General features: G+C 33.3%; 1 protein-coding gene across 2 annotated transcripts in view; it reads left to right on the top strand.

Annotated features, from left to right (window-relative positions):
- The window catches only part of LOC106870740 (tRNA (guanine-N(7)-)-methyltransferase non-catalytic subunit wdr4), a 1056013-nt gene that overhangs the window by 442215 nt on the left and 602476 nt on the right, over window positions 1–11322 (top strand). For both annotated transcript variants that reach the window (XM_052973384.1, XM_052973385.1), the window contains one exon: window positions 5157–5303. In XM_052973384.1, the coding sequence (XP_052829344.1) occupies window positions 5157–5303 (147 nt within the window). The remainder of the gene's footprint in view (window positions 1–5156; window positions 5304–11322) is intronic.

Below are 11322 nucleotides of genomic sequence, written 5' to 3'. Positions count from 1 at the left end.
GGGGGGGGGGGTTATGTGTATATCTCTAAAACATTTTCGACAATCTAGCCATGAATTATCAAACTTCAAAAATATTTAGTTTTAATGAACTAACTCATTGCTAATTAGAGTTCATTCCTAAAACGCTTAAACAGGTTTTGCATCATTATTATTATTGCTTTGCTGTTTTGGGTTGAGTTTGTGTGTGTGTGTCCTTATTTGGTTTATAATGTTGATTATGTTTTGGTGCATTTTCATTTAGAAGTGCATTTCTGTAAAGAAAATATACATAATAGAAAAGAAAACAAAATCTAACAGTTATGTCTACAGAATTTACTTTGGAAATGTTATATTTGTGTGTTTGTGAACATCATTTTCTTCTAATCTTTGTATTGTTTCATTTTGATTTTCTGTTTTGTCCTTTTTTTTTTTTTGTGTGTGTGTAATTTAATTTTTCCTAGTCAACATAACAAAATTTTACATCATCTCACCGTCTGTTCCCTGAGAAAAGTCAATTTAATTTTAAACGAGTGTAAATAATTAGTGAAACATTGAATTTATTTCCCCCTAATAACATTTGAAACTCAACTGTAGTTTAGAAATGTGTAAAGTCAGTTTTTCATTCACAAGTAAACTGCTATTTAATTAAAATGAAAGGAAGAATCCTTAATAAAAGTCAATAATAGCCAAGATGGAAAGTTTGCTGAAATATTTATGTGAAATCAAATTCTTACATTAATGACTCCACCAACATTGTAACCATTCAGCTGTTTAAACTGACATGGGTAATTAATTTCAATGCTTGACTTGGCTTGCTTATCAGAAGGAAAAGAAGTCTAGCAAGAGCTTTAGAAAAGCTTTCTTCTTCTTCTTCTCCTCCCCTCCTCCTCCTATTCTTCTTCTTGCTGTTCTTGTTCTTCTTCTTGTTATTATTATTATCATCATCATCATCATCATTGTTATTAGAATTAGTGTTATCATTTGTTTTTTTTTACCTTCTTCTGTGCCTTCTCTGATTATGAATAACTGAGCAGAGATGTGATTATGTCATAAAGACTACCATTCCTAAAGAATAAGAAGTTGACTAAAATGTTTAGCTAATCAGAAAGTAAAAAAAAAAGGGGATTAAGGGAGAGATACATTAGTAATGAAATACATCTGGAAATATAAAGGAATGCAAAACGGAATAAGTATTATAGTTTATTCCTTTGGGTTAAGTTTGCTGAAAGTGTTCCATTCTTGTTTAATCATCCTCGTTTTTATAATCCAGACAATCAATTATTTGTCATGTCTGTAGGAGATTTTCTGATGAAAATATAAACTGTTTTTATTTGCAAAAAGTAATACAAGATTTCGGAAGAATTTGTCAAACTCGAGTATTTAGACAATATTCAATGTTGAGATATATAAATAAAAGCTGCTTTACTAAGGTTTTACTTTATTTTATTTTATTTTATTTTTTATTAATGTTTACAATCATATTTAATCTTTTCAGATTCAGCTTATCATAAGTTTAGACAATTTAAGTGTAAAGTTGAAGAGATTGATGAGATGACATTAAAAATAAATCTGATTTTATGGAAATATTGTTCTTGAATAATCTCAGTCAGTTTGATCAATCAATGATCTGCAAGCAGCCAGCCATTGTAATGTTCTGTGTTGACCCATTATTAGCCCAACATGCATTCATTTTTTTTATTATTTATTTCCTACTGAAATGATAATTCATCTGCCTAACTCTTGTGCAGGTTGTTGTTAGTTACACTCCTTAGATTAGTACCATTCTCTAAGCTATTAAATCCAGATTACTGCATTTGATTGAACTAGGCAATATTATGAATTTCCCAAATGATCTGTTTTGTATTATGAAGGTTTTCCGTGAAAGTATGTCTTAGATATAAGATTCCTGCATTTAAGGCAATTCACATTTCACTGTTTAAAATGGCAAGGATAATTAGTCTCATATCAGTGTTTGTCACTGATCCCATTCCTCACTGATCCAGAATCACATAGCACGCTCAATCGTGAACCATGTTTCACTTACCCCAAATTGATCTGTAATAACTTGGGTTGGCAATTAATCAAGGATTCTGCTTGGAGCACCAATGCTCACCCAAACAACCATCCACAGTGCTTGGGACAACTTGAGGTCTTGGAATAAAACCGATTGCATACTGGGATCGATCTAATCGACTGGTCCCCTCTGCAAAACTTTCAGGCCTTGTGCCTAGAGTAGAAAAGAATATTAATATTTGTTAATATGTTTTGTGGAATTCAGGCAAAAAGACTAAATGACAGACTTTGTCTATTTGTTATCACACTTTTCTGCAGCACGAACATGTTCCCTAATTGCTCTGTTTTCACAAGTGCATCATCATCATTAGCAGCAGTAGCAGCATTTAATGCCTCTGTTTTTTATGTTGGAATGGGTTGGACAGTTTAAAAGGAACCAACAAGTAAACGACTGCTCTAAGCCACAATGTTTGCTTCAACAAGGTTTCTACAACTGGGTGCTCTTCCTTCTGAGATTTCCACCCATATTAAATGTATTTTATAAATACGAACATAAACACGTGCAAATATATCCTGTATACTAATATATATTACTTAGAAAATGTTTAAGTACAAAATTTAAAAGATATACATTTTTATGTGTGATTTCTATACTTATGCTATAGATATTTATTTTTTGAGATAGATCAATTTACATCTAAAAGCCTGCTTCTTTTTTTTTATTTTTATTAAATTGAAGAACATCGTCTTACAAGGTAATATACTTAAAACATGACTACCTTCACTTCCAAAGTCACTTGAGCCACCAGCAGAAGAAAGCTTGATATAACAGAAATCGGATACTTATTTGAATGTAAATTCAGAAATTCAGCATATACACACACATATATATATATATATATATATATATATATATATATATATGTGTGTGTGTGTGTGTGTATATATATATATGTGTGTGTGTATATATATATTTAATACAGACAAGAAAAATACATTTCGAATGCAGTATAGCTGTGAAAACAACACAGAAAGATTGAGTATTTACCCTTAGAAGACAGAAAAAAGTTGCTAGCAGGGGAAAACTAGGTGCAGGCTTAGCTGTGTGGTAAGAAGTGGTGCTTTGCAACCACCTGGCTCTGGGTTTACTCCCACTTTGTGGTACTTTGGGCTAGTGTCTTTCATGTAGCCTCAGGCCAAATAAAGCTTTGTGAATGGATTTTACAGACGGAAACTGAAAGAAGCCTGCTATATATATATATATCTATATATATATATATATATATGCACACACACACACACACACACGTTTGTGTTTCTCCTCCACCACTGCTTGATAACTAGTGTTGAGATGTTCTCATCCTCATAACTTAGTGGTTCAGCGAAACAGACTGATAAAATAAGAACTAGACTTTAAAACAACAGGTGTACTGGGATTGATTCATTGACTTTAAATTCTTCAGGGCAGTGCCCCATCATGGCCAAAAATATAAAGAATACACACACATCCAGCTCAGTGCAGGTAGTTAAGAAGCTTGCTTTGCAACCAAATGGTTTCAGGTTCAGTTCCATTGTGCAGCACCTTAGTCAAGTGTTTTTGGCTATAACCCTGGACCAGCTAATGCCTTGTGAGAGAATTTGGTAGATGGAAACTATGCGGAAGCCAATCATATATCATCATCATCATCATCATTTAGCATCCATTGTCCATGCTGGCATGGGTTGGATGGTTTGATCAGGGCTGGCAAACTGGAAGGCTGCACCAGACTCTAGTCTGAATTGGCATGGTTTCTACAGTTGGATGCTCTTCCTAATGCTGACCACTCTGAGAGTGTAATGAGTGCTTTTACATGCCACCGACACTGGTGCCACTTGTCTGCCACGACTGTGATTTTACTTGGCCTGATGGGTCTTCTTCTCAAGCATGACGTAATGCGAAAGGTCTCGGTCGATGCTCAACACTTGAAAGAAGCTTTTCATGTGGCACCAGTATCAGCCACTTTGCTCAAAATGTGCTTTGTACATGCCACTGGTATCGGTGTGACTTACATAACACCAGAATCAGCCATGACTACAATATCACTTGGCTTGACGGTGATACAGTGTTGGTTTGTTAATGTTCCTGTAACTTGATGGTTTAACATATAAGACTGACAGTAAATATCTGATTTTAAAAAAATACGTACTGGGTCAATTTGTTCAACTACACCATTCATTCAAGGTGGTGCTCCAGCATGGCTGAAGTTCAGTCTCTGAAATAACTAAAAGAAAAGTAAAAAAAAAAAAAAAAAACAGCCCCCAAAAAACTTCATCTACCCATAGTGACTGCACTGAAACACAGGTTATATACATAAAAAACAAAAAAATTAAAAATAAAAGAAACCCCCAGAAGATCAATGGATTGAGATTGATAAACTAACAAACGGAGCAGAAGCTGAGAATTTTTCAATGAAATAAAGTGATATTAACTATTTGTTATTGAAGTGTTTGTCTGCTAGCTTGGTTGGTTCCATATGATGAATATATAGTTTCATGTTAGCATAATTAGAAGTGTATTAAAAGTTTTGCAGCTGTTGATGTATCTAATAGAGAAAGACAGAATTGTTGATATCTCACTTTTGTACAGGTCGATGTGTGTCTAGAAGAGAGAAAACACTACAATACTTACACATATACATACATATATATATTTATATATATGTATGGATAATATAATGTATTTATATATATATTGGCAGTTCTTTTTGTCAATCGAGCCAAATTGCTGAGGTGTTGTGTCAGGCGAAGACGGTTGATCTTATATATTGAGTCAATGCTGCGATAGTACAGTACATTTAGCTGCATACCGTTCAATACTTACCACAACTGATTGATTGCTGTTTCTAGCCCAATCGAGGTTATCAATTGTTCAGAATACATGGGAAATCTCTTTGTCGATCTTTTAGGTCTCATATTGTATTTTAAGCTGTCAATACTTGCAAGGCAAAGGTTCACTGGTTTTTCCATTTCTTCCTCACTTCCTCTCTCTCTCTCTCTCTCTCTCTCTCATTTTATCCTATTCACTTTTTATAGTTATATTTAGCTGCCGTCTTTGATTAATAGGAATTAGATACAGTCACTTGCCTTTATTACAAGCTTTCAGTTTACAAAATTCTGTCTTGTAGGAAGGAACCAGAATGTGGAGAGAATCGTACCCTGGCTGCTGCTTTCTCAGCCTCCAGCTGCCATTTAGCCGTATTGGATGACTTCAAGCAACTTCATTTGTATGTTTTGGAGGCCAACAATACTGGATGGACTTTGAAGACTTCAAGGTGAGTGCTTTAGTTTTCAAAACACTATTTACTTTCACCAAGATACATATTTGATTTCAGCAAAAGGATTATTGGATAGCGAATATTGAAAATATCTTCAGCTGATCTTTGTATTTAATCCTTTCTTTTCTCTTGCATACTAAATCTCTCTTAGTTATTCTTGCTTACAACGAGCCACTAGAAATGTCAGCCAAATAATTCAACACATTGCTCTCTACTGTTCTCTTCCAGCTGACGCACGACTTATACAGATTTTTTCTGATTTTTTTTTTGTTTTTTTTGCTGTGGATCAACACTAGAATTAGTTGCACATCACTTGATTCTCATGATGAATGGTTTATCTCGGTGAATATTTTCCCCAACTTCTTGCAACTCTGTCTTCTCTTTATTCGGAATAAGGAGATACTGAAGGTACAACACTGCTTTAATATCACTTGAGCTTTGGAGATGAAGTATAATACCAGACATGTGATGTATTTATTTTGGGGAAAGTGAGGTCAAATTGTAACCAAAACCATTTTAGCTCTTATTATGTCATTGCAATAATTTTCATCTTTAAACTCTGAACTTAGAGTTTAAAATTCAGAAACTTACTTTTGAACAGAACATAGCTATTTTTTTTTTTTTAGATATTTCTAAATGATGCAATAATTTATTTACTGTTCTTTGATGTTTATTTCTCTTTCAAGATATTTGTTTTGTTTTTGTTACATTTTTGTCTCAACACTGCTACTAATAACAACAACAATATCATTATTGAGTCAGAAATGTCATTGCATCTAACACACTCAATCTCTTATTTTAGTTTCCTTACATTTCAAGATCAAATCCTGATGTGGTAGACTTCATGATTCACCCCTCTGGGATTGCATAAATAACTACCTCACATCTTCTGCAGTTGAGTCAGCTGACTGCATTATCACACTTGAAACTTTTAGTCTTTTAGTGTTTGAAATCATCAGTGTTAGTATTTTGGTGAGTGAGTCCAGATCCAGTATTTTCGTAATTTGAGCTTAGTATATAACTCATAATAGTTTGTTTCACAAGCTGGAAGATTTAATTTTTGTAACTTTTCATATCTTTCTGAATAATATATTATCATGGAGTAAAGATTGTTTGCCAACATAACATGGCAGTCCTGGTTCAGGATGAATGTTGCTCTAATCTAGCCCCAAGAGACATTGTCTCCAGCTGGCTATATGACACGATCTGTGTCCTTATATTTTCTAATATATTATCATATTGTAAATACCCCATAAAAGTGGGATATTAGGATTTATTCAATTGTCTGTGGTCCCCAAGGGGTCACAATCTATTTCACAAACTGTGACCCAGAATGAATTATTTTTGTAATAGACAAGTAAGCATTTGACATTTAGTTTTTAACCTGTTCTTATTGTTGTCAGCAGTGTTATTACTACCACATAATAGTTACTTTTAACTATTGTTAGTAGTAACTAATATTATAACTTCATTAGTACTGTCATTATTATCATTCTTTTTATTACATGATAATAATGTGGCACAGGGGAATAACAAAAGAGCATATACAATGGTGACAGACATGCTCAACCCTTCATCAGTTGTCAGCCAAATATCACCACAATTTTGACAACTTCTGATAATATTGTTCAATTTGGTTGTGTCAGCAACATAAGTTGCTTGGGTGTAAAGAAGCAGATATAATTGAATAACATGAAACAGAAAAGATAAGGGTGGTGACTATAAATTCCATTATTGAATCAGCAGAGAAGGCTACAAGGTGGCTTTAGATAAAGAGGGAAGACCAGTGGCTTCCTGCTGTTGGAATGCAAGGTGGGACTTGATCAACCCTGGCTGGATATACTGGGCAAAGTGGGGAGGCTGATGTTGATTCGAAGCCCTGTGAGACCCCAGGAGCATATCTGATGATGCTCTCTCAGAGCATCTTCAAGATGGATCTTAAGACAAAATTAAAACTATACATTTATATGAATGTGTGTTTGTGTGTACATTGTAATGTGCTTATGTATAGGTATGTATGTGTTTATGTATATGTGTACATATGTATGTGTATGTATGTATATATGTATGTATTTGTGCCGTCATCTGTGTTATATCTATCTATCTCTTATGTCCCCTCTTTCTCTTTCTCTCTCTCTGGTGTGAGAGCCATACAATCCATGTATAGAAGTGCTTGTATGGTGATGATGCTCATTTACAGCTATCACATGATGTGTACACATGAGTATACACCTGCGTGTATGCGTGCACGTATGCACATACTGAAATATATAGATGCATATAGATACATATATATATGTGTGTGTTTTTGTATATATGTATATAAATGTGTGTATGTGTTTATATACACACACACACACACAGTGGGCTTCTTTCAGTTTCCATCTATCCACTTAATTCTCTCACACAATGCCTTGGTTAGCTTATGTGGAATTTACATCAATTCATAGTCAATAAATTTAATTAATTAGAAATTATATTGCCTGGTATTTCAGTTTGAAGAATTTGGTTTTTGCTTCACACTTTATAGTTCAAAATGTAATGTTATTGCTCTCAATTGCAATGTTACCAATGCCATTAGAAGAACCATGTTATTTCATTTGGAGAAGTTTGCTGCAACTTTTAACCTGGTATGTGTATTTATACCAAAACTATTTGACTAATCACTTTAATCAAAACTTTTAGATGAATTTAGGGTGTTTCCATTTCTATTTGAGGATAATGCATGAAATAATGGCCACAGAACCATGCCACCAATTAACGTATTTGTGGAACCATGCGTTTACTATTGTATTTGCAAGAATATCACTATATTGTGCACAATATATCTGTGCATTCATATTTAAATAATTTATATCTTTATATAGTGTCATGCATGAACAGATAAAAAGTGGAACTTGTCCATTCCTAAATTCCAAATATGGTAAACTATGCACAAACTGAAAGTAAATACTTTTATGGGTGAATTGAGCATGGCTTTGAATTCTACTGCCATGTGACAAGCTGCTTCCCAACCACATTCCATCTCGTTACATTAAAACCTTTCAAATTTTTAATGTTTGTCCTCTACGACGCTATCATGTCTAAAATAAGCTGGTAAATAATTATCCAGCTCTAAACTACATCAGAAATATTAAATGATGCAATCCAAAATTTTTATAATTTCTTTGGCTTCTTTTGCTTTCCCCTTGCTTTATGAAAGTCAATAATTTGCGTTCTACATCATGTCTATGTTTGTGTGTGTGTGTGTGTTAGTATATATCTGTAGGTTATAAATATATTTGCATGATTTTCTCCTTCACCTTGAATGTCTAATGGTTTTATTTAAATAATATGATGTTTAATGTGATAACAACTAAAATAGCATTCACAACTGAAAATATCACAATAATACTTCTCTTAATATCACACACAAACTTAGAGAAATGATTTATTTTTTATCAAATTTCATGGACATAAATTTTTGAATACATTTCTTTTAATACTAATAATGCATTGCATTATGGGACCTAAATATCTTATACAGAAGGTTGCTGCTGGTGAAGCCTTATATTATCCAGTTTCAAAATCATCTGTTCACAAATCCTTAAACTTTGTATGAATTAAACCTGTTCAAGATTAAGCTCATAATCTGTTAGTGGAACATAAACCAAATATTTTCACAATTTAGTAAAACAAAAAAACAGACTGTTTTGGCATAACAAGAAAATAACAATACTGTTCCAGGTGTTCCAGATGTTTTGTATAAACTAATTGTATGAAATATGAACTACTTGGTTGGTTCGCTCAAGGAATGACATGAATTGAACTGAAAATAGAACAAACTATAATGCTGTGACTAAAGTTTTAATTTCGGTGGAGAGAGAGAGAACACTTTAGAAACTTGTTACCTTTAGGCATCAGCCCTTTACTATTTAAACAAGCCATATCCAGCCAAAATATTCTGCCTGTTTTCTGCTCAAACCACAGTAATCTGTTCTCTTGCATCTTCTCAATAGCATCATATTAAAAGTAAACCATCAAATCAATCAAAGTCTCAAGGCTATGAAGTCGTGCATGACCAATTCCAAAGAATACAAATGAATAAGCATTACGTATGGAAGAGTAATCTGAACGCTAAAGAGTTAAAAGGTTTCTTTTTCCTTTAACAAGATTAGATTATTTGAGACATGTAAATATTGTGTTAGGTGACATGGGTTAAGTAAATTTCAAGAATCCATTCTGAATGAAAGTGAGTAGAGTAACTGTAAAAATTACTCATTATGTAAGACATTGTTGATATCTTTGTACTTAAATGGGTGAAGAAATTTGGGTCTGGATAAAGAAGTGGACACTACCATTTCTTTCTCTCTGTCAAACTCAGTTATGAGGAAAAGATTACTAAAGTACATCATTATATATATATATATATATATATATATATGAATGTTATATAGGGATGTTATAAAAATATTTATAAGAATATATTTTTAAGTTTGATCTCAAACATTATTTTAGACTAAGGCTAAAAATATATCCTTATAAAGTATTAACTCATATACAAATTATTTGGCAAATCTAATTAGCCAGGTGATATCTACTGATAGATGTATTTATGTTTGTAGAGTATGTACGTACTGTATTTACTTGTGTATAAGTTGCATTTCAGTTTTTTCAGGTAAAATCAAATATAAAATAGTGCAACTTGCACCATATAAATACCATGTGCACGTGTGTGTGTAGATTGTTTGAAGTGGTGTAAAAACTTTATATATAAAGAAAAAGGAGGTCGTCAGGATTTGGATAAAAAACTATTTATTTAGCACTGTCATCCCTTTTCATTATGACTCCCTAAAGGGGACAAAAGTGCTAAAGAGAGAGTTATTCAAATCCTGACTACCTCTTTTTTCTTAATATATATATGTGTGTGTATATATAATTTCAAACTTAGATCATTAGGCATCAGACTTGCATATTCATTGGAGTCTGTATAACTCAAAAATTGTTTTAGAGTAGACAAAAGAAAATTGTTAATTAGAACAAAATCAGCATCTGGTGTTTTTGTCAATCAACAGACTTCAACATCATGTCCATTAAATGAATGCTCATCCAACCAGAACTAATTCACTAACATGGCACTGTAAACTACCTCATTATGATTGTATCTAATGAAGAAGCCAAAAGCCCAACCCATCCTACACAGTACTTAGCTTAGCAAAGCTATTACATACAATCTACTTAGAAGCTTATGGCTTGCATTTGTATGAGTGTATACATTTAAACATACCTTTCTGCTAATGTTTATTATTACTTTAGTAACTATAACATTATGCATAGTATAATTATAACCATGCATCTATTAATCTATGCATGTGGTCCATTTCTGTTTGTGTGCCTCTTATTTCTTCCTTTGTGTGTGTGCAGTTGGTAACTCAAAAAGCAATACTCAGAGTTACATAGGTGCAAAAACATCTGTCTAGATCTTTAGCATTTAAACTAACCATATTCAGCCTAAATATTCTACCTGTTTTATGTTCAAACTGGCCATATCTGGCCTCTTATTACTACCATACAATGTCATTCTAAAAATAAACAGTCACACCTTTGAAATCTGAAAGCTACAAAGTAAAGCACAAGTAATTCAAAACAACATGAATAAATAAAGCATTACGTTTGAACTCTTCAGCTTTAAGCAATCAGATTCAGATATGTGAGGCATGACACACATTTGATCAATTATACATCAGCTTTTGTGCTTATGAAACTCAGAGTAACAGCACCATTTGGGTTGCCAACTGTTTAGCCACAAATCATCATCATCATCATCATCATCGTTTAACGTCCGCTTTCCATGCTAGCATGGGTTGGACGATTTGACTGAGGACTGGTGCAACCGGATGGCTACACCAGGCTCCAGTCTGGTTTGGCAGAGTTTCTACAGCTGGATGCCCTTCCTAACACCAACCACTCAGAGAGTGTAGTGGGTGCTTTTATGTGTCACCCGCACGAAAATGGCCACGCTCGAAATGGTGTCTTT

The sequence above is a fragment of the Octopus bimaculoides genome, chromosome 15, assembly GCF_001194135.2.
Source record: "Octopus bimaculoides isolate UCB-OBI-ISO-001 chromosome 15, ASM119413v2, whole genome shotgun sequence".
Classification (NCBI taxonomy): domain Eukaryota; kingdom Metazoa; phylum Mollusca; class Cephalopoda; order Octopoda; family Octopodidae; genus Octopus; species Octopus bimaculoides.
Note: the sequence above shows the minus strand (reverse complement) of the source record. Positions and strands in the feature narration are given on the sequence as shown.